Source organism: Onychomys torridus, chromosome 10 (genome assembly GCF_903995425.1).
Source record: "Onychomys torridus chromosome 10, mOncTor1.1, whole genome shotgun sequence".
Taxonomy (NCBI): Eukaryota; Metazoa; Chordata; class Mammalia; order Rodentia; family Cricetidae; genus Onychomys; species Onychomys torridus.
The window spans coordinates 1,607,578-1,630,769 of NC_050452.1; the positions used below are offsets into that span (position 1 = coordinate 1,607,578).

At 41.7% G+C, this 23,192-nt stretch overlaps 2 protein-coding genes across 10 annotated transcripts in view; one reads left to right on the forward strand and one right to left on the reverse strand.

Moving 5' to 3' along the window:
• Positions 1-70: 70 nt before the first annotated feature.
• Positions 71-2,258, forward strand: Rps27a (ribosomal protein S27a). The gene is made up of 6 exons (XM_036200842.1): positions 71-148; positions 244-308; positions 738-792; positions 1,169-1,254; positions 1,558-1,689; positions 2,076-2,258. The coding sequence occupies exons 2-6, from the start codon at positions 261-263 to the stop codon at positions 2,223-2,225; spliced, it is 471 nt and encodes a 156-aa protein (XP_036056735.1). The 5' UTR covers positions 71-148; positions 244-260; the 3' UTR covers positions 2,226-2,258.
• Positions 2,259-3,135: 877 nt separating this feature from the next.
• Positions 3,136-23,192, reverse strand: part of Mtif2 (mitochondrial translational initiation factor 2) — a 40,437-nt gene continuing 20,380 nt past the window's right edge. For all 9 annotated transcript variants that reach the window (XM_036200844.1, XM_036200843.1, XM_036200849.1 and 6 more), the window contains 11 exons: positions 19,982-20,153; positions 19,364-19,524; positions 17,826-18,002; positions 15,417-15,556; positions 10,187-10,311; positions 8,016-8,220; positions 7,236-7,488; positions 6,612-6,752; positions 5,830-5,994; positions 3,916-4,056; positions 3,136-3,336 (listed from right to left, as the gene is read on the reverse strand). In XM_036200844.1, the coding sequence (XP_036056737.1) occupies positions 3,164-3,336; positions 3,916-4,056; positions 5,830-5,994; positions 6,612-6,752; positions 7,236-7,488; positions 8,016-8,220; positions 10,187-10,311; positions 15,417-15,556; positions 17,826-18,002; positions 19,364-19,524; positions 19,982-20,153 (1,853 nt within the window). In that variant the 3' untranslated portion in view covers positions 3,136-3,163. The remainder of the gene's footprint in view (positions 3,337-3,915; positions 4,057-5,829; positions 5,995-6,611; positions 6,753-7,235; positions 7,489-8,015; positions 8,221-10,186; positions 10,312-15,416; positions 15,557-17,825; positions 18,003-19,363; positions 19,525-19,981; positions 20,154-23,192) is intronic.

Consider the following 23,192-nt stretch of genomic DNA (forward strand, 5'->3'; position numbering starts at 1 on the left):
AGCGCCCGAGCTAGTCTGGCACTGCCTTAGTCAGTCGCGGTTCGGTTGCAGGGCGCAGGCACGTGCGTGGACGCCTAAGAGGCGGGTCCTTCGGCCGGGAAGGCCCCGTTGGCCCGCGCGGCTCTTCCTTTTCGATCCGCCATCTGTGGTGAGTGCCCGCTCCGTAGTCGGGCTCTGGCCAGTGGCCTCATGCGTCGCTCTTGCCGCTGTCGTCGGGTCTAATCCGTCTCTTTTCGAATGCAGGTGGAACCGCCGCCAAGATGCAGATTTTCGTGAAGACCCTTACGGGGAAAACCATCACGCTCGAGGTAAGGCCGGGTGGCGTGAGGAAGCCAAGGCCCGACTGAGGCCCTCAGTGCCACCTTAAGCTTGAGAGCGCGTTTCCGAGTTTGTGGAGCGGCTTGGAGCTGCGGATGGGTTGCTTACAAGCGCCAGAGTTCGGTTTTCGGTGCCGAAGGTTTGCGCCTGCCCCATTCCGAGGGGCCGAGTGAAGGATAAGCGGTAGCAAGTGCGGCTCGCTGGCCAAGCTCGAGCGCGTGGCACGGCGGCCGGCGCCCGCCCGGCTCTGGGAACGGAGTTGGCTTGTACAACTGGGAGGTGGTCCACTGAGCCGCCTTCAATTGAATAGGTTTCGACTTATCTCCCTGCTCGGTTTGTGTAAAGTTAACATTTCATGAGATTGGTGGTCCAGTTTTTTTTTTTTTTAACCGTGTAACTCTATATATTAAAACTTGTAGGTTGAACCCTCGGATACTATAGAAAATGTAAAGGCCAAGATCCAGGATAAGGAAGGCAAGTAATGTTCTGTCTCTAGAAAAATAACTGGCTTGTATGACCTAGGCATATTTGCTCTTAATGGGGTAGAAAACAGATTAACAGACAAGTGCTTGGAAAAGCTGCAAGACAGTTCTTTTTTCCATTTTCCCGGTGTGAATTTTAAGAAGTTAATTTTTTAACCTGTTTACTGAATTATGAAGACTATTAACATGTATTAAATATCCTATTAACATGTATTAAATGTTCAAACATGTCCAACATTAAGAAAAACGTTTAGCATCTAGTAACTCAGTGACCAGTGCTAGCAGTTATTTGATGATGGAGGGTTATCTGTAGCTTGGCATGCACCTAACCTAGTTCGATTAAACCCAGTATTTTTTCTTGCAATTAGGAATTCCTCCTGATCAGCAGAGGCTGATCTTCGCTGGTAAGCAACTGGAAGATGGCCGTACTTTGTCTGACTACAATATTCAAAAGGTTTGTTTGAGAGAAAACTCCCCAGAAACAGGAACGATAGTGTTAGATTGTGCTGTGAATCCACTAACATTTGAGAAGCACTGCAGCTGTTCATTGATTTTAAAATGGGTGGAGATTTATCCTTTTTGGTTTGTGGAGAGGGGTCTTCTGTAGTCTCGTGGGGCTTAAATTGGATTCCTGGGCTTTCTCCACCTTCCAAGTGTATTGGAGGGTGCGCAGGCAGGGTGGTTGCTGCTGGCAGGCACAGCCACACCTAGCTTTTTGACAAAGTTGTTGATGCCTCTTTTATCCTTCCACTGACAGGAGTCCACCCTTCATCTTGTGTTGAGACTTCGTGGTGGTGCTAAGAAAAGGAAGAAGAAGTCTTACACCACTCCCAAGAAGAATAAGCACAAGAGGAAGAAGGTGAAGTTGGCTGTGCTCAAGTACTATAAGGTGAGCTGCTTAAGTACAGTGTCAGCAAAAAACCAGGGGTATGTTTGGAGCAAGTTCTGAGCAGTTGACTTGCAGAAGTGCTGGCTTAAAGCACTAGAATTTCGTAAAATATTTTTATGTAATATATGTATATGTTTGCATCTGAGTAAAGAAGATAGGGATGTCAGATCTCTTGGAGCTAGAGTTGCAGGCAGTAGTAGTAAGCTGCCAGATATGGGAACTGGGAGGGTACTCAGCAAGAACAGTATGTGCTTTTAACCACTGAGCCATCACTCCAACCCCTAAAAAGCACTAGAACTTATTAGTACTGTGAGGTCCAGAGGTTCTAAATCAGACTTCAGAATGTGTTTTGTGAAATTGTCTTAGAGTAAGTTTGTGTTTTTCAGGTGGATGAAAATGGCAAAATTAGTCGTCTTCGTCGAGAGTGTCCTTCTGATGAGTGTGGTGCTGGAGTTTTCATGGCTAGCCACTTTGACAGACATTACTGTGGCAAGTGTTGTCTGACTTACTGCTTCAACAAACCAGAAGACAAGTAGTTGTGTATGAATAAATAAAAAGACAGGAACTGACGTTTACTGTTGAGTTTTATTGTGTGCTTAAACAATGTTTCTTGGGCTGTGGACTAGTCCTTTTGGTTTCTGCCTGAGGTGCCAGTTACATTGGCAAAGGCTTTGCTTGCATTGGCAAGGGGAGTTACACTGTAATGTCAGCCATCTAAGTCAGTTGATGCTAGTTTTCCTGACAGGCACTATAGGCACTCAACTCACAATTCCTTAAGGGGTTGGGATATCCTGTGCCTTGGCGGATGGTTAGTGTCCGTTATGGAACCAGCTAAAAGCTAGGTGTGGCTGTGCCTGCCAGCAGCAGGAATCCTTTGACTTCACTTTAAGACTTGACAGTATGTCACACACAAGATGAATTCACCTGGAGGGCTGGAGAGATGGTAAAGAGCACCAGCTGCTCTTCCAGAGGTCCTAAGTGCCAGTTCCCAGCAGCCACATGGTGGCTTACAACCATCTGTAGTGGGATCCAATGCCCTCAGGCATATATGTGCAAGAGCGCACTCATGTACATAAATCCCTTAAAAGGGTGCTAATTTAAAGCATCCTGAGTCACAAGATGGGTGCTATCCAGAGTGTAAGGAAATATACTTCCTATTGGTATATGCATGAACTTAGGAGTTAATGTTTTATTTTGGGTAATTTTTTTTTTTTGAGATAGGGTCTTTTGTAGCCCTGGCTGGCCTTGAATTCATGAGGTCTGCTTGCCTCTGCCTCTTGAGTGTTGGCGTGTGATACCTTGCCTGGCTCGATGAAATTTTATCTCTGATAAGGCATCTCTGATACTTGCTGTATAAGAAAAAGCTAGGTATGGTGGTGCATGCTTAAAATTACAGCCCTTGGGAGGCAGGTTGCTACCAGCCTGTGTTAAGTGTCAAGATAAAAGTGTGAAGGAAACATTTTTTATTGTACTTTTAAAATCCTGGATCCCAAGAAGTCTTAGCTGGAACTTCATTTTCCTCATAACAAACAACTTCATCTCCTACTTTAAATTCTACTTTTTCTTCATCTAAACTGAGACCACAGTCCATTCCAGTTTTGATGACTGAAACATCATCTTTATGGTGTTTCAATGAGGTTAATGAGCCTTAAAAGAAAAAAAAAAAAAGCCAGTTAGTATATTCAACAAATACCTACTAGATGGTGAATAGTTTGGTGTAACTTGGTTCTGGATATTAAACTCAAGATGTCAGGCTTATGTGGCAAGTGCCTTTACCTGCTGAACTGTTTGCCTGTCAACATACATGTTAGGTAAGAGTAAATACCAGGGAAGTCCAAAAACATTAAAAGATTGAACTGATCTGAAATCTCATTTTAAAAGTAGTTTAAAATGGCACTTGAGGTTGTATTTAAAAAAATACAATAAAATAAAATAAATGCAAATCTGAAAACTACTCAGGGAGTTCCTACTGTGCATTGTGTGGGACCTTGGGACAAAAGGACAATACAGGGGTTGAACTGAGTGTAGAGAACAGAAAGAAGTTAGGGGATTTTTAACAAAACCAAGACTAATCCTTGAGTTTCATCAGAACTAATTGGGAAGGAGCCTATGTGTTAGAAATGGCATAAGGTAAGGCTAGGTAAGTGAAAAATGCATAGATTTTTGGATGCTACATAGTCAGGATTTGGTGACTATGATTTAGAAATAGATTTTAATACTGCTTACCCTTCCAAATAACTTGTCCATTTCGGATTAATTTAAACTTCTTTTGTTTTTCTAACTGTCCTTTTTGGACTCTGCAGCCAGCCACAGGAACTTTTCTCTTTCCTTCTGTTATAGAGAAGGTAGCTAGTATGCAAGCCTCACCTTTAGGAAGAAAACAATGGAAGAAAGTGTAATGGTTGGAGGCATGGTCTACACATTATAAGTTCCAGGCCAGCCCACACTATGTACCCTGTCTTTAAAACAAAAATTTAATTAGTTTGGGAAATAGTATTTCTTTGATACCACCAACTTTATTTCCATGACCAATACTTAGAATGGCAGGTGAAAAATCCCAGGGCCTGGAGAGATGGCATAACTGAGGTTAACTGACCTGGTTTAATGCTTGCTACCCACATGGTGGCTCATGAGCATCTGTAACTAATCCCAAGGGCTCCAGCATCCAATTTTGGCCTCCACAGGCACTGGCCAGACATGCATAGACTGACATACAGGTAAAACACCCATAACACATAAAAATCCTTGAGTATTTCTTCGCTCCATGACAATCTACCGTTTCTGGGTGGTGATGGTGCACACCTTTAATCCGGGAGGCAGGCACAGAGAATTTCTCGAGTTTAAGGTCAAGTCCGGTCTACAAAGAGTTCAGGGTTATATAGAGAAACCCTGTCTCGAAGAGAAAAACAAACCTTTCCTTCAATACATTTCTTCCTTCCTTCCTTCCTTCCTTCCTTCCTTCCTTCCTTCCTTCCTTTCTTTCTTTCTCTTTCTTTTCTCTCTCTCTCTCTCTCCCTCCCTCCCTCCCTCCCTCTCTCTCTCTCTCTTTCTCTCTTTTTTTTTGGTTTATTTGAGACAGGGTTTCACTGTGTATCCCTAGTAGTCCTGGAACTCGCTCTCGCTGCCTCCCGAGTCACCATCCAGCACTATCTTCTAAAGCGCACTGTCATTATCTTTAAATCACTTAAGTTATTTGTTTTTGTTTTTCATATACTGAACACTCATTTGTAGCTCAAATTCTAACAACAAAGTGACCAATTTTCAATGTGTTTCCTGATTGATGGTGTCAGTAATATTTGGTGTGTCCACTTAATCCTGGAAACCCTCAATTGGCTTTTCCAAATTTCTCTTGGTACAAAACCAATATTTTTGTATACTGTGATCATATTTAGCATAAAGTAAATCTATATAGACCCAAACTACAAAGCCAGGTCTTATAAGGGAACGAATGTGGTAAAGGAAGTTGCTGATGTTAAGGTCAAAGGATAGATGAAAGAATTATTCCCGATTAAATAGAATTATAGGAGATAACTACAAGTAACTTATGAGCCTGGCCTAGGTGAAAAATCTACTTAAAAACTACATTGTGGGTGCAAGGGCACATGACTTGATCCCAGAACTTAGGTGCTGAAGATGAGGGTCAGAAGTTCAAGGCCATATTTGGGCACACAACTGAGGACAGCCTAGGTTACATACACCCTGTCTCAAAACTAGACAAAAATCTCATCATATACTGGATTCTATTATTAGTGTTAATACTTAATAATTCACAATTTTTAAATAAATTTTACCTTTAATCTGGCCAAAAATATGATAGAATACTTTAAAATACTTAGTATTTAATATGCTTTCAATGTGTATTTATCTGCCAGTTTCAGGACAAAATCAAAGGCTTCTCTATGACACTGTAGTACCATCACTGTTTAAGTGTAGACTTGAAGCAAGTTCTTAGTCACTTGGTTTGGTTTTGTATCCTCTAGCCTTAAATTAACTCTATTGTATGGGACATACAGGTCACTATGAATTCTCACCTCATGGTAGCCTTGTATTGGAACAGAAAATCTATTTCCCTAAGCTTTGCTTTTAGGTCCTATTTACAGCTCCTGACATAAATGTTGGAAAGTTGCAGGCAGCACTTACCTATTGGGTATTCCTCCAGCCTGGGGGGCAATCTGCTGCTTAGTTCCTCCTGCAAATCTTCAATAAGATGGTAGATGATTCTGTGAAGTTTAATCTTAACTCCCTTTTGTACAGCTGATTGCTGGATAGCTTTGCCTGCATCCACATTAAAGCCATAAATGATACCTAGCAAGCAGAAACAAGATGAACACACTAGCACAAGCATTACAATAAAATCATTTATTTGTCTTTGAGGCAGGAAGTCAAATCTAAATTGTTTTATTTCCTTCTTTGTAAATTACATTTACAAAGCTATTGAGAAGTTCTGTTACTGTTCTCATGAAAACTAGTAACATTTCAATTATTCAATTATTTTTATTATTATTGGATTCCATAAATCGTAGAAGGAAGTTTGAGTGTTTTGCTTGCATGTATAATGTGTAGTAAGCATGCCTGGTGCCTAAAGTGGGAGTCAGCTTTCCTGGAGCTGCCATTTCAAGGTCACAAGATGAAGTAAAGTACTAAATAGATGCTCTCAGATAAAAAACACTCAAAGGGCAGTGAAAGATACCTGGAGTGAATGTGGAACTGGGGGCAAGGGAGTAAAAATATCAAGGAACAGTACTTGGTCTTGCAATAGTTCCCAAGGCTGCAGTGGCCATGACAGATGGATTGTCTGTGATTAGTCATGCACTAGGAGAAGGAGAATGCTGGCCAATGATCAGCCAAACACAAGAATTAGTAAAAAGGTTCACAATATGATGGGTTCACACAGATTAATATACAGCCAAGAGAATATTTACCATCAAATGTCTCAGCAAAGTTCACATCATTTTCACTAATGTCACCCAATCCAAAATGTACTAATTCTAGTTCACATTCGTGGGAAGCATCATAGGTATCCAGCAGGTTCAAGATGGCCTCCACAGACCCATCAACGTCACCTATAGATACAGCAAGAGTTTAAAATGTATTGGTTGTAAGAGGCAGGTATGTAAAATGAGAATCTGTTTTAAAGCCAAGACAGGAATGGCTTTATCACTAAAACAACTTTTATTTAAGTTTAGCATTATAAGAACTTACTGATAAAATACAAAGAAACATACATTGAAACATAAATGAAATCAATACAAGCTATGCTTGCTCAGAAAAAATTTTTGAACCACTGAAAGAGTTTCTACTTCGATTTAAGGATTTAATGGTGCAGTGAACATCTGTAAAGCTGGGCATTCATAAAACTGGGCAGGAGGAAAGGTCAGCCTTGCCTCTAGGGCAAGCCCAGGTTAGTTTGGGCTATAAATAAGACTGTTGTTCCTTCCTGCCTCCCCCACCCATAAATAAATAAAGGAGAGGGGTTTCAAATTCTGAGAATATAAAGTAAATAGATTTAAATGGTGAGTTGAAAGTAAAGCTTTCAAAAAAGTTACCTTTAATAATTATAGGAAGCACATTTGAGTCCGTTTCTGCCTTTTCTTTGGGCTTTACGGGTCTCTGCTCCTTTCTTTCAAGGTACTTCATGTATGACCTCTTCTTCCAGTTCAGACTGCCGTATTTCGCACGGGCTTGCCGATGCGCTTCTTGGTGCTCCTTTCGCTGTTCCTCCATCATTTTCAGGTCGTCTTTGCCTTTTTCCTCCTTCTGCTCAATCTTCCTCCAGTCAACAACTTCTCGGGCCCTTGGCTTTACAAGGAAAACTGTCATGATTTACTGAAACAGACACTAGTATCTGCTAGGTTAAAAGCTTGTGTTTTCCCCATTATGAACTCAACTTGATTCATGTAAAAAAACACTAATTTTATAAGTTTCAAAAAATAAAGCTTTAGGAATTTTGTATATAATTGAAACAATTTTAAAACTATCTAAAAAACACAATACTATAGTTAAATTCTGAAATGGTACCCTGATCTCTTCACAGCCGACTTACAAACTATAATTATCTTAACATTAGCGTTCTTTTTTTGCTTGTTTGTTTTGGTTTTTCAAGACAGGGTTTTTCTGTGTAGTTTTGGTGCCTATCCTGGATCTCACTCTGTAGCCCAGGCTGGCCTCGAACTCGCAGGGATCCGCCTGGCTCTGCCTCCCGAGTGCTGGGATTAAAGGCGTGCGCCACCATCGCCTGGCTAACATTCTTACTTAATATTAAACATTATAGACTGGCACATAAAGCCATCATTAATATTAAACATTCGAGAATTAGGCTTGCATACCTCAGATTCTACTTCAAGAATTTCATCTCCTGCAGAAGGGAGGTCTCTCCAGCCTATGATTCCCACTGGCATGCTGGGATAAGCCTCATTAAGTGGTTTTCCATTTTCATCAAACATGAGTCGAACTTTTGCCCAACTCTTCCCAGCAACTAGAATCGAGCCTTTTCTCAGAGTTCCTCTTTGAATTATAGCTGTTGTAACAGGACTAAAATGAATATAAAAAGTAAATATTCTTAATGCTATAATCAGAAAGTAATTGTAGGTTTTTTACTTTTATGTGCATTGGTGTTTTGCCATGGATGCTGGGTCCCCTGGAACTGGAATTATAGACAATTGTGAGCTGCCATATGGATGCTAGGAATTGAACCTGGGTCCACTGGAAGAGCAGCCAGTGCTCTCAACCACTGAGTCATCTCTCCAGCCCATAATTGTATTTTCTTTCTTTCTTTCTTTCTTTCTTTCTTTCTTTCTTTCTTTCTTTCTTTCTTTCTTTTTTTTCTTTTTAAGATTTATTTATTTATTATGTATACAGTGTTCTGCCTGCATATATGGCTGCAGGCCAGAAGAGGGCACCAGATCTCATTACAGATGGTTGTGAGCCACCATGTGGTTGCTGGGTATTGAACTCAGGACCTTTGGAAGAGCAGTCAGTACTCTTAACTGCTGAGCCATCTCTCCAGCCTGTAATTGTACTTTCTTAAGTAGAGCAAAAATAGCTTTATGAAGCGCATATGCGCACACACACACACACACACACACACACACACACACACACACGAATATACAGAATTAATTCCCTTTTCAATTTCTCAAACAGTTTTGGATACTATAAAGACATTTACTTGGCCAAGGATTTATCAGCGTATAATTGCATAACGTACAAAATCCTAGACTTTTGTTTTTCAGTGTGGTTGTGTAGGATTTATTTATGTGTTCCACTTGCATGTATGTATGTATGTGTACCACATGCTTGTCTGGTGCTCTCAGAAGAAGGCATCAGATCCCTGGAATTGGAGCTACTGCTATGAGGCACCATAAAGGCGCAGGGAACCGAATCTGGGTCCTCTGCAAAAGCATCAAATTCTCTTAACTGCAGAGTCATTTCTCTAGGCCCTCAGTGTGGTTTCTTGAGACAGTCTCTTAATCTAGCCTGGTCTTAATGCTTCTAGCCTCAGTCTTCAAAATGCTGAGATTACAGAAGTATGCAACCATACTGTGCCAGGCCTCAGGCTTGTCCTCCTCATGACAAAAACCAAAAATAAAACAAAGTATTCTTCACAACAGCCAAGGAGTAGAAGAAAAAAAAAAAGTAGAAGCAGCCCCAAATCTTTCAACAGGTGAATGGGCACCTTGTTAAAGAAGATTCAGTGAACACATGAGGGAACCCGTCTCCTGCTAACTGAAATAGGCAATCATGAGTCACTAGTCTTGTGTGACTGCACACACAGAGTATCTAAGCAGGGTAAGACTGTTCTGACTCAGTCTCATCCTACTTTCTATCCCATCCTGCTACACACAGGTTATGAGATTGCTCCTAGCTGCTAATAGTGTGCAAAGCAATGAGAAAAACTTCTTGTGCTTGGGCTAGAGAGATGGCTCAGAGGTTAAGAGCACTGACTACTCTTCCAGAGGTCCTGAGTTCAATTCCCGGCAACCACATGGTAGCTCACAACCATCTGTAGTGAGATCTGGTGCCCTCTTCTGGCCTGCAGTCATATATGCTGTATACATAATAAATAAATAAATCTTTAAAAAAAACCTCTTGTGCTTATAGGCAGAACATTCAAGAAGAGCATGCTATTACTGAGACCTTCTTACATACTAGATTCCTGGGTCAAGTCAAAGAATTCAAAATTAAAATGCAAAAATTGATATTTCATTCCAATTCATTGTTAGTCTACTTGTAAATGCAAACATCTTAGCCAGTGGGGGGCGGGAACCAATTTAACTATTTAGTCACTAAGTGTGACAAGGTATAGATATATACAGTTGCTATGGTCTACTAACAACTTAATCTTGTGTTCCATGTACTAGTGTAATAAAATACACTGAAGACACATTCTTTGAAATATGGCTCAGAAACTAAAACTAGGCAGTATATATATTGTCACATAACCAAGCCACAAAAACCACCAAACAGAATCATTAGAGTCATTTTAGTACAGTCCTACCCTTTTCCTTTGTCGGTGAAAGATTCTATCACTGTTCCTTCCACTGGACCTGTGGCATCTGCTTTCAGTTCCAACATTTCCGCCAGAGCAATTGTTGCTTCTGCCAAAGCCATTAGATTATCTCCCTTTAACAACATAGGTTAATACACATCAGCAAATAATGTCAGTAAATGTCAGGGTAAGAAGGATGAATAATTTTGACAGCTATAGTTTTCTTTCTTTCTTTCTTTCTTTCTTTCTTTCTTTCTTTCTTTCTTTCTTTCTTTTTTTGTGGAGCTGAGTATCGAACTCAGGGCCTTGTGCTTGCTAGGCAAGCACTCTACCACTAAGCTAAGTCCCCAACCCCCCCCCCCCCCTCTTTTTTTTTTTTTGGCTTTTTGAGACAGGGTTTCTCTGTGTAGCTTTGCAACTTTTCTGGAACTCACTCTGTAGCCCAGGCTGGCCTTGAACTCACAGAGATCCGCCTGCCTCTGCCTCCCAAGTGCTGGGATTAAAGGTGCGCGCCACCACTGCCCAGCTATAGTTTTCTTTTTAAGGATTAAAATCACGAAATAACCAATCTTATAAAAAGGAGAAGAGGTAGAGAGCTGTCAACAAGAAAACATGACTCGAGGACAAACATTTAAAGGCACAAATATGTATGTTTGGTTCTTTGAGACAGGGTTTCTCTGTGTAGCCTTAGCTTTCCTAGAACTTGCTCTGCAGACCAGACTGGCCTCAAACTCAGAGATCCTCCTGCCTCTGCCTCTCAAGTGTGGGATTAAAGGCATGCACCACCATGGCCTGGCCAGAACAAGTGTATTTTAATAGACAGCCACTAGTAGTGCTCACTAATACCTTTGATAAACAAGCTTTATCAGCTCATTCTCTGTCTCCTCTACCTGCTTCTACAATTGCGCTTTTCTTTCTTTTTGTATTTAAAACTAAGTTAAATACAAATCACCCAGCTGTGTACACTTGAAAAATTACTTCACCTCCCTGGATTGCCTTCAACTATAACACAGAGCTAGATTAGATTGTTCAATTGCCTTCAGTGGTGTGTACTCACTCTGCTCCCTGTGACACCAAGATCACACAGCTCAGCCAGGTGTGGTGGTGCTGACCATTAATCCCACCACGGAAGAAAGAGGCAGGGCAGGCAGATCTTTGAATCAAAGGCCAGTCTGTCTATAGAGCTCCAGGGCAGCAAGGGCTATTAACTGGTGATAGAAACAAGCTGATGAACAAGAGGTCCTGCTGTCCTCCATGCCAGCTAAGGGCTGTTTGCTATTTTCTCTCCTCTCCTCCCCTCTCTCCCCTCCCCTCCCCTCCCCTCTCTTCTCCTCCTCTCCTGCCCTCCACTCCTCTCCTCTCCTCTCCTCTCCTCCTCCCCTCCCCTCCCCTCTCCTCTCCTCTCCTCCCCTCCCCTTCCCTCTTTTCTTTTCTTTTCTCTTCTTTTCTTTTATTCTCCAAGACAGGGTTTCTCTGTGTATCCTTGGCTGTCCTGAAAGTCCCTCTATAGGTCAGGATAGTCTTGAACTCAGAGATCCGTCTGCCTCTGCCTCCGGAGTGCTGGGATTAAAGGCGTGCACCACCACTGCCAGGCAAGGTGTCTCATCTTCAAACCTGTGCCCTCTTTCTGGTACTAGGAACTGAACCCAGAGCCATGTCATGACACGGTTTACTATGAACTGTATCCACTGTCCCCTTTTATTTCATTTTGAGAAAGTCTTTCAAAATTGCTCAGACTGGCCTCAAACTTGCTATCCTCCTGCCTCAGCTTCCTGGGTAGCTAGGATTATAGATATGCTCTACCATGCCTGGCCAACTCTTTAAATATTTTAACCTTACTACAGGAGCTTGGCATCTTACTTTTAGAGCACAATAAATAGGTTGTATTTTATAAACACAAGAGGAGAGAGACACAGTTTTACTATTAAAAGAAACATAATTCCCAAGCATCTTAGAGGAATCAAATTTTGGAAAAATAAAGAAGAAGTAAAAACTAATTAAGGAAAATAACAGCATCTGATACTATCCCTTCAATGAATGAGCAGGGGGTGATGGTGTGTCATTATGAGGAAATAGCAAAATCTGAAAAGAATGGGCAAAGGAAGTCATTACTCGGTAGCAGCCTGAAGAAAACTGGAAGATGCTGGTCTAGAGATGAGTCATGAGCTCTAGGTTGTAAATAGACAGTAAATATAGTTACGATTTTCACCTAGCAAGAAAATAATTGGTAATTTAAAATAAAATGGAGTTCAATATAAATGGCATTTGAAAAAAAGCACAGCATTAATGCACAGAAGCATCCAATCAGCAACAACAAAACCAGCCTGGATAGTACTTTGCTTCTTGCTAAAATACCTAACAAGCAACTCAAGTTAGGCTGATCCTGGCTCGTGTGAATGTGGGAAAGTCATGACGGCAGGAGCAAGGCGTAGCTGGTGGAGGTGTGGTGCTCGGCTTGCATCCCCACAACAGTTAACTGAATCTAGATAATCTATCACAAGCTACTGGCAATTAACGGCTGCTGGGGGATATGGCACTGGATGAGCTGCCCATGCTCCAGTGGACGGTTCTATACCCATCACATGCTGGCAGTACTAAGTGGGCTCATTAAGTTTAAAACAGGTCTTGAAGGTGGTAGGGAAAAATGGTGGGGGATATGGGAGGAGGTGGGAGGAGGTGGGAGGAGGGAGTAATTGATCAAAATACATTATATAAACCAGGCGATAGTGGTGCATGGTTTTAATCCCAGCAGGGAGGCAGAGGCAGGTGGATCTCTGAATTCGAGGTCAGCCTGGTCTACAGAGTGAGTTCTAGGACAGCCAGGGCTACACAAAGAAACACTGTCTTGAAAAACAACAATAATAATAACAAAACAAACAACAGCCGGGCAGTGGTGGTACACGCCTTTAATCCCAGCACTCGGCAGGCAGAGCCAGGTGGATCTCTGTGAGTTCGAGGCCAGCCTGGGCTACCAAGTAAGTTCCAGGAAAGGCGCAAAACTACACAGAGAAATCCTGTTTCAAAAAACAAAACAAAAAAACCCCCAAAAAACAAAAACACCAAAAAACAAACAACAAAACCCCCAAAATATATGCATGTAGGAAATTCTCAAACAATAAAGTTTCTTGAAAAGGGACCTTAGCCAGCCCTGCTATGTAGATCAAGCTGACCTCAAATGCAGAGATCTACCTGCTTCTGCCTCCCAGATACATGTGTTCTCACATCCTGGCACAAACAATAATTTAAGTATTTTTAGTTTTTTTTGGAGACAGGGTCTCACTATGTAGCCCTGGTTAGCCTGGGACTCACTATGTAGACCAGGCTGGCTTCACACTAACAGACCTATCTGTCTCTGCCTGGAGTTAAAGGTGTGCGCCACTATGCCCAGCTCAACAATAAATTTATTTAAAAAAAGAAAGAAAGAGAGAGAGAGAAAGAGAGAAAGAGAGAGAGAGAGAGAGAGAGAGAGAGAGAGAGAGAGAGAGAGAAGGAAGGAAGGAAGGAAGGAAGGAAGGAAGAAAGAAAGAAAAAGAAAAGAAAAGAAAAAAGACAATACCCCACAGATAATCCCAGGGTCTTATCTCTATGGCAATTCCAGATACTGTCAAGTTCACACGATTAAAAAACAAAATAGTTAATAATATTAGTAATTTTTATCTGTTTAAATCCTTTTTAAATACCCCAAAATTTATTCTATTGTTTTCTACTTAGACAAGGCATGACAACCTTTTGTTATCAACTGGCCAGCCATTGTGCTTAAAGCAGTGGTGCCACCGACAGGGCCAGTGCTCAGAAGGCTGAGGCGGAAAAATTCCGGACCAAACCCAGTCCAGGCTATAAAGTGGATTTAAGGCCATGTGGACCAAACAGAGATATCTCATCTCAAAAAAGCAAAATGGAACAAAGAACAATCTTATCCTATTGTTACCCCACACTACTTGTCATTTAGTCCTCTTATTTTAAATATCTTATACTTTAATAAACATTAGGTTTCACATCATTTCTCCATTGTCTCTATTACTGTGAATTGGTATAACTGACCTCTCCAAGCCCAGTTCCTAATCTGCCAAATCAAGACAATGCTGTCACCTTACCTAGTACTGAGAAAGAAAGAGAGAGAGGTGGGGGGGGCAGGCCAGACACCCATGTCAGGTGCCTTCTTCTATCACTCTCTACCTTATTTTCTTTTTAGATTTATTTTCTTTTTTTTATATGACTGTTTTGCCTGCCTGCCTGTATGTATGTATGTATGTACATATGTATATATGTGTACCATGTGTCTGCCTGGTGCCCAGAGGCCAAAGGAGGCCATAACATCCTCTGGAATTGGAGTTACAGTAGGTTGTGAGACACCATGTCGGTGCTGGGAAATGAACCCAGGTTCTCTACAAGAGTAACAAGTGCTCTTAACAGGTACATTATCTTTCTATCCTTCTACTTTTTAGGTAGGGTCTCTTACAGAGTCCAGAGCTCACTGACTGGCTAGGCTGGTTGGCCATAATGCTCCAGGGATGCAGCTGCCGTCTGTGCTGCACTTACAGACATGTACCACCTGATACAGCTATCACGAGGCTGGGTCTGAGCTCACTCAGCTCCTCAGGCTCCTTTCATAGGTACTTTAGCAATGGAGCCATCTCCCCAGCACACAAACCTTTTTTTTTTTCTTTTTTTTTCTGAGATAGGGTTTCTCTGCGTAGTTTTGCAGCCTGTCCTGGAACTTGCTCTGTAGACCAGGCTGGCCTTGAACTCACAGAGATCCGCCTGCCTTTGCCTCCTGAGTACTGGGATTAAGGGCGTGTGCCACCACCACCCAGCATCTAAAAATGTTTTTAAGGAGCTAGTGATGTAGCTGATTTGGTAGAGTGCTTACCTAGCATGCATGAAGGTTTGATGCCCAACACTACATAAACCAAATGTGGTGGGACACTCTGGTAATTCTATCACTTGGGCTACATAGGTAGTTTGAGACTGTCTCAAAAGAATTAAAAAGTGGCCAGTCGAGGTGGCACACACCTTTAATCCCAGCAGTTGTGAGGCAGAGGCAGGGGGACTGTTATGTGTTCCAGGCCACCCTGGTCTACTCAGTGAGTTCCAGGTCAGCCAGAAGAGAGACCCTATCTCAAAACAAAACAAAACAACAACAACAACCAAACCCAAATGTGTTGTTCTTTGGATAAGCACTGCTGTGTAGGATAGCCAGTTCACAACTGAGCGCCTCTACCTGAGATGCAGCACTTACCTTAAGTGCAGAGACATGCACTGCTTGAACATCGCCACCATAATCTTCACAAACCACATCATAAGCCAGAAGCTCTTTCTTCACTTTTTCAGGATCAGCATCTGTTTTGTCGCATTTATTTATTGCAAGGACAATAGGAACTGGAAAAGAAAATGTCAGGGAATGAAAACTCCTTTAATTCTATTCATTGGTAAAACTGCCAACCTACTCTGACTTTCTCTTCCTTCAGTGGATGCACATATTTAACCAAGGCCTAAAAGACCCACTTTAGACTCACATTACCCCACTCTGTTGTCTATACATAAAGAAAAAGAAAGACTAGAGAGAAGATTCAGTGGTTTGGAACACTGGCTCAGGTCAGGTGTAGTGGCACACTCCTTTAATCCCAGCACTTGGGAGACAGAGGCAGGTGGATCTCTGTGAGTTCGAGGCCAGCCTGGGCTACAGAGTGAGTTCCAGGACAGCCAGGGTTACACAGAGAAACCCTGTCTTGGGGGAAGAAAAAAAGACAGGGTCTGAGTATATAGCCATGGCTGGCTTGAACTTGCTATGGAGACCAAGCAGGTCTTGAACTCACAGAGATCCTCCTGCCTCTGCCTCCTGAGTGCTGGGATTAAAGGTGTGCTCCACCACTCCCATTCTCAACCTGTGGGTTGTCACCCCTTTGGGGGTCAAATGACCCTTTCACAGCGGTCACCAAAGACCATTGGAAAACACAGATATTTACATTCCAATCCATAACAGTAGTAAAATTACAGTTATGAAGTAGCGAAGAAAATAATTTTATGGTTGGGGTCACCACCACACAAGGAACTGTATTAAAGAGTCACAGCATCAGGAAGGTAGAGAAGCACAGCTCTATGCTTTTTGAGACATGTTAGTCCAGTCTGGCTAGAAACACACTACATAGCTGAGGATGACTGTCAGTTTCTGAGCCTCCTGCCTCCAATACTCTATTGTTGAAGAGCCCACATGGCAAAACCAAGCTGGTGCAGACCTGGAACTTCACTCATACTGATGTATTCATCAATCATACACAGCTGTTAGCCCTTTGAACTACAATAACTGGCCTGGTAAGACATGGTCACTGGTACCAATGTGTCATGAACAACATGGGAATAACCAACACTTTTTTTTTTTTTTTTTAATTAGATTTAAGTCCCATTCTACAAGATTAAAACCCATATCTGGCACCATTCTTGGGCCAAGAACCTATAGCTAAGGGAAAACCTACTACTATTATGCTGATATATGGACATAGTATTAAACTGACTCCTAATGACTTATATCCATGGATCAATACACTTCTCAGCTCTCACCTGAGAAGCTTCTATTTGCAGGAGATGGTGATTAGCACAGAGACCCACAACTGACCAAGTGCAGAGAATAGGAGACTGCAGAACTCTCAGCCCTAAAAGGAACACATATATTCCACATCCACCCGCTTCAAGGCTCAGGCATTATTGTGGGAGTGGGGGTGGAGACAGTGCGAGAGCCAAAGGTGGTGGATGACCACAAGGAAACACTGTCTTCTGGATGCAGCACGGCAGCCGCACTATAAACTCATAGTGGTGGGGACAGCATGCACAAAACCTGTGCAAGCCCAGGCTAGACCAAATCTCAGCAAAGAGACAAGAGTCATGCACACAATCCCAATCCTAGTCACGCAGTCATCGGCAACTGTGAGATGCTGGAAAAGGAGACCGTTTTCTCCTAAGAGAAAAGCTGTAAACTAGTCACTCTTCATACTACACATTCAAGGACAGCTGAGCAGTACAAATTGGTCTTGAATGTTTTTTTTTTTTTTTTTTGAGGACACAAAAGTGGGGTGAATGGTGAAGAGGGGTGGATCTGGGAAGAGTTAGGGGAGGAAGGATGAACATGATCAAAACACATACAAAACTCTCAAAGAGCAAATAAAAAGACTTTAAAAAAGGGTAATTTATTTTTATTTTATGTGCATGAGTGTTTGCCTATATGTTATATATGTGTACCACATGTGAGCCTTGTATCCTAAGAGGCCAGAAGAAGGCAATGAACCTCCCAGCAGTGGAGTTATAGATGGTTGTAAGCTGCCAAGTGGGTACCAAAATCCAAATCCAGGTCCTCTGGAAGAACAGCCACTGCTCTTAACCGATGAGACACCGCCTTACCCCCCAGAATGACACCTTTGTTTTGTTTTATTTCATTTTAAGACAGGGTTTCTCTGTGTAGCCCTGGCTGTCTTGGAAGTCCCTCTGTGTATCAAGCTGTCCTTGAACTCAGAGATCTGCCTGCCTCTGTTTCCCAAGTACTAGGATTAAAGGTGTGCGCCACCAAGCCCACCTATAATCTTTGTACTAGGCCAGTAAAAAGAAAAACAAAAAGGGCAACTTCTACTTCTTGAGTTCAGCATAGCACCTGCCATACCTTGTGCCTCTCTGGCATGCTGAATGGACTCTACAGTTTGCTTCATCACCCCATCATCTGCAGCTACAACCAACACAACAATGTCGGTGACCTGAGCCCCTCTGGCTCTCATGGCTGAAAAGGCAGCATGTCCGGGGGTATCAAGAAAGGTTATCTTTTCTCCAGAGGGCAGAGAGACTGTGAAAACAGAAATGCAAGGATACCAATTACTCAATTGACTTTTTAACCTGAAAGAATATATGACACCATCAGCTATAATATGTGTGTGTATGTGTATGTACCTTGGAGATAGGATCCTTGCATGCTGCCTTGGCTGGACTGGAGCTCATAGAAATCTGCCTACCAAGTACTGGTATCAAAGGTGTGTGCTACCATACCCAGCTCACTAATTCTTTAATGTGATTCCTTCCACTAATTTTAACCAGAAGAATACAGACTGAAACTTCATAAAGAAAACATAAAATACAGTGAGACCACAAGGCCACAAGGTTATAATTTCAAGGTCATGTTATAATTTCTTTTCTTTTCTTTTCTTTTTTTGGTTTTTCGAGACAGGGTTTCTCTGTGTAGCTTTGCGCCTTTCCTGGAACTCACTTGGTAGCCCAGGGTGGCCTCAATCTCACAGAGATCCACCTGGCTCTGCCTCCCGAATGCTGGGATCAAAGGTATGCGCCACCACCGCCCAGCTTTCATGTTATAATTTCAAACTAAAATTCTTTGCACTTCTAGAACATAGCTTCTTTGATAAATACATTGTCTGATTACCATTCTGGAGAGAGAACCCACCAACAGCGGTACATCAGCAAACCACAGCTATACAACTATCTTGAACCCCAAAAAGGCAATTTAGTTGACAGTAGATAGCTTCAAGTTTGAGCTCAATAATAAGAGGTTTAAATCTTAGCTTTTCTATTTACCAGCTATGTGCTATGGACACATTACTGAGCCCCTTAGAGGCTTACAGATCATTAGAGAAATATCAACACCTACCTTATGATGTTGTGAAGATAAAAAAAGACAAAGTATATAAAATGCTCAGCACAGTAAATGCTAAGGTAAGTGCTCAGTAAATGGTAGCTACTATTTATTGTTATTAAGAACACTACCCAGCCGGGCAGTGGTGGCACATGCCTTTAATCCCAGCACTCAGAAGGCAGAGACAGGTGGATCTCTGTGAGTTCGAGGCCAGCCTGGTCTACAGAGCGAGTTCCAGGACAGGCTCCAAAGCCACACAGAGAAACTTTGTCCTGAAAACCAAAAACCAAACAAACAAACAAACAAGCAAAAACACTATTCAGCCTACATCTGATATTATATACACATAATTAAAGAGGTTAGGCTCATTAAAACCAAAACAGCAAAATAGCTTTTGTTTAGAGCAAGTCTGAGAAAACTGTTAACTGCTTGCTTTATACTTAATCATTCCAGTGGCTTTAAGCAGCATCTTTACTTTGAATCTGTATACTTCACAGCATGACATTTGATTAAAGAAAACAAGTGGGGTCCCAAGCACACTGTAACATTGTTTGTGTTCATACCGAGAAAGGCACCAATATGCTGAGTGATGCCTCCAACCTCCATTGATGCCACTTGAGTTTTTCGAAGTTTGTCAAGTAACGTCGTTTTCCCATGATCAACATGGCCCATGATAGTAACGACCGGGAACCTTGGTGTTAATAAAGCTGGGTCTGCCTGGGGCCTACAATTAACAGCAAAGGAGTTTCATTTCTTAAATGTCAGAAATAATCATGAATTGGTTCACAGCTATCACTACAAGCTACCATTAACAACAAAATACAACACTCAGATTTGATTAGACGTAACTATCCCGCCCCCCCCCTCCCGCCCCCCAGTTTTACACAGAACAACTCATGGCAAATAGTCAATGATTCCCTGTTTGTTATAAAGTTGACATCTTCATATTAATGAGTGGAGCTGAATCAAAATTTAAAATTCAGACTAATATATACATTCACCAAGCTATGAAAAATCAGTTTCATAGAAAGCTGAATATATTTCCTGATGCTCTGAATAAATGTCTATTCTATAATTACATACCGTTTAAACTACAAAAGAAACTTCAAGGTAAATTATCCCATGAGATGCTGAGTAACACTACATGGTTTAGTGTTAGCTAATACACAGACAAGTTTTACCTTCTTACAGCATCTTTGTTTTCTCTGACTTTCTCCTGTTTTAATTTGCTCCATTTGAGCTTCATTCCCGCCTTCTTTATAACTTCTTTGATCCAGACTTCATCTAAGTGTGAGTTTGCTTCCAGTGAATCTATGTCAACGGCAGTGTTCAGTAGAGCTTCATATACACAGTCTGCTTGGTATAAAACACAGTCTTTTGTAATCATGAATTAACAGGTTTATAAATTGAGTTCTTGGGACTGGAGAGATGGCTCAGTAGGTAAGAACACTGACTGCTCTTACCAAGGACCTGAGTTAATTCCCAGCACCCACATGATGGCTCACAACTGTCTGTAACTTTAGCTCCAGGGGATTCAATGCCCTCTTCTGGCCTCTGTAGGCACCAGGCACATGTGTAGGCAAAACATCCATGCACATTAAAAAAAAAAAAAGTAAAATAATTAAAAAATACACTGTTTCTTATCTGTGATGATAAGTAGTTTTGTGTTTCCAGACACCCAGCATAACGTAAAGAATAAACACTAGAGGAAGATATCCCCAAGTAAGTAGAACATATGTGGTGCATGTGTCTGTAATTCTGGTACTAGGGAGACTGAGGCAGGAGTTAAAAGCCAGCCTGAGCCACACAGTAAGATCTTACTCAACAAACAAACAAACAAACAAACAAAATAAAGCAAATAAACAAACAAAAAAGAGAGCAGAGAACATTTATTTTAGTGACGATATTGTAAAATATTATTTCAAGGTGTGTTACTTTTGTTTATGTTGCATTTGTTTAACTCTGTGAAGCTGTGTTACTGTGCCTGTCTAAAACATCTGATGGTCTAATAAAGAGCTGAATGGCCAATAGCAAGGCAGGAGAAAGGATAGGAGAGGCTGGCAGGCAGAACATACAGAAGGAGAAATCTACGAGGAAAGAGGAAGTAGCCAGAGAAGGAGGACTCCAGGAACTAGCCACCCAGCTACACAGCAAGCCATGGAGTAAGGGTAAGATTTAGAAGTAAGAGAACGGGAAAGCCCAGAGGCAAAAGTTAGATAGGTTTAATTTAGGTTAAGAAAAGCTGGCAAGAAATAAGCCAAGCTAAGGCTGGACATTCATAATTAAGAATTAGCCTCCGTGTGTGATTTATTTGGGAGTTGGGTGGCAGGCCCCCCAAAAGAGCAAAAAACCCCAACAACATGGCATGTTAGTAAATAGAGAATCTGTCAATAAAAAAGTCAATAAAAGACTGGGCAGTGGTGACACATGCCTTTAATCACAGCACTTGGGAGGCAGTGGCAGGTGGATCTCTCTAAGTTCCAGGACAGCCAGAGCTGTCATACAGAGAATAAAAAGTAAATAAAGGAAATGTATAGTACTTTTCAGTTCCCATCACAGAAGTCCTTCAATCACAGTTGATTTCAAGCCACCAACATGTGCAATGGATGTGGATGGGAAGAGGTGTGTCCTGTGACACCACTGGGCTGTATCTCCACTAGACAGATATGATCGGTACTAATAACCCAAAGGTAACGAAAATAGCAAAAGGGAATTGCTAGGTATTAAACCCAGGCTGCACACACACGGTCATGTACACAAATAATAAATAAATAGAATAATTTTTCATGAATTTTTACTATCTTTGGTTATGATTTACTTATTTAGAGACCAGATCTCATGTACCTGAGGTGGGTGTTGAGCTCCTGCTCCTCCTAGCTCAACTTCCTGACTGCTGGGATAGCATGCATGTACCAGCATGCCTGACTTGTGATTAAAATATTAAAAAATGTGTGTCCTAGCATGTACAGGACCCTGAGTTCAAACTTCAACACTAGAAAAAATGAAGAAAGGAAAGAAGGAGGAGGAGGAAGGGAGGGAGGGAGGAAGGAGAAGAGTAAATTAGGAACAGGAGAGGAGGCTCAGTGGTTAGAGCACTAGCTCCTCTTCCAGAGGACCCGGGTTTGATGACAAGCATTGTATAACAACCATCTGTAACTCCAGTTCTAGGGGTCCTATGTCCTCTTCTGGCTTCCTCAAGCACAAAGACATGCAGGCAGGCAAAATGTGCATAAAATACATATAAAATAATAAGTCTTAAGAAAAAAATTATAAATATAGCCCCTTAGTGGAAATAAAGAGGGAGGGGTCTTGGTTTACAGTAACAGAAATTTTATGAATTTAAAGATTTTTTGTTTCATTTTGTTTTTGAGACAGGGCTTCTCTAAATAGCCTTGGATGTCTTGGAACTCACTCTGTAGACGAGGCTGGCCTCAAACTCACAGAGATCCACCTGCCTCTGCCTCCCTAGTGCTGGGAATAAAGGCATGTGCCACCATGCCCATCTGTGAATTTAAATTTTTATTTGAATTGTATTTCATGTGTGTAGGTATTTTTTGTTTGTTTGTTTTGTTTGTTTTTGGGCCAGGGTTTCTTTGTGTTGCTGTTGGAGCCTGTCCTGGAATTTGCTGTAGATCAGACTGGCCTTGAACTCAGAGATCCACCTGCCTCTGCCTCCCGAGTGCTGGGTAACAGCTACACTGGTGTGTAGATGTTTTACTATCATGTATGCCTGATGCCCACAGAGACCAGAAGGGGGCACCACACTCTCTAGAACTGGAATTACATGGGTGGTGAGCTGCCATGTGAGTGATGAGAACCAAACCTGAGCCTTCTGCAGGAGCAGCCAATGCTCCTTTTTTATTTTCATTCTTTTATTTTATTTATATTTTGCCTTTCTTAAAATTTATTTTATTAAATTTTCTATTCCTAAACCAAAAAAAAAAAAAAAAAATGCTGGGCAGTGTTGGCGCATGCCTTTAATCCCAACACTCGGGAAGCAGAGGCAGGCGGATCTCTGTGAGTTCGAAGCCAGCCTGGGCTACCAAGTGAGTTCCAGAAAAAAGGCACAAAGCTACACAGAGAAACCCTGTCTCGAAAAACCAAAAACCAAACAAACAAACAAACAAAAAACAAAAAAAACCAAAAAACAAAAAACTTTTTCTATTCCTTTTACATACCAACCACAGACCCCCTCTCCTTCTGCCCCGCCCAGCCTTCCTCCCTAACCCACCTCCCATTATTTTTATTCTTTTAAGTTTCTTTCTTTCCTTTCTTTTCTTGTCTTTTCTTTTTTAAATGGATGGTCTCACTGTGTGAGACCTAGCTGGCCTGGAGCTCTTTATGCTGGCTTTGAATTCACAGCCTCCCAAATGCTGGGATTAAAAGTGTGTG

What these genes read in the sequence shown, in the direction of transcription:
- Rps27a (XM_036200842.1), top strand. Translation starts at nt 261, where the DNA reads ATGCAGATTTTCGTGAAGACCCTTACGGGGAAAACCATCACGCTCGAG. An exon ending in GGAAAACCATCACGCTCGAG is followed by an intron (nt 309 to 737) that starts GTAAGGCCGGGT and finishes TAAAACTTGTAG; the next exon opens with GTTGAACCCTCGGATACTAT. An exon ending in CAAGATCCAGGATAAGGAAG is followed by an intron (nt 793 to 1,168) that starts GCAAGTAATGTT and finishes TCTTGCAATTAG; the next exon opens with GAATTCCTCCTGATCAGCAG.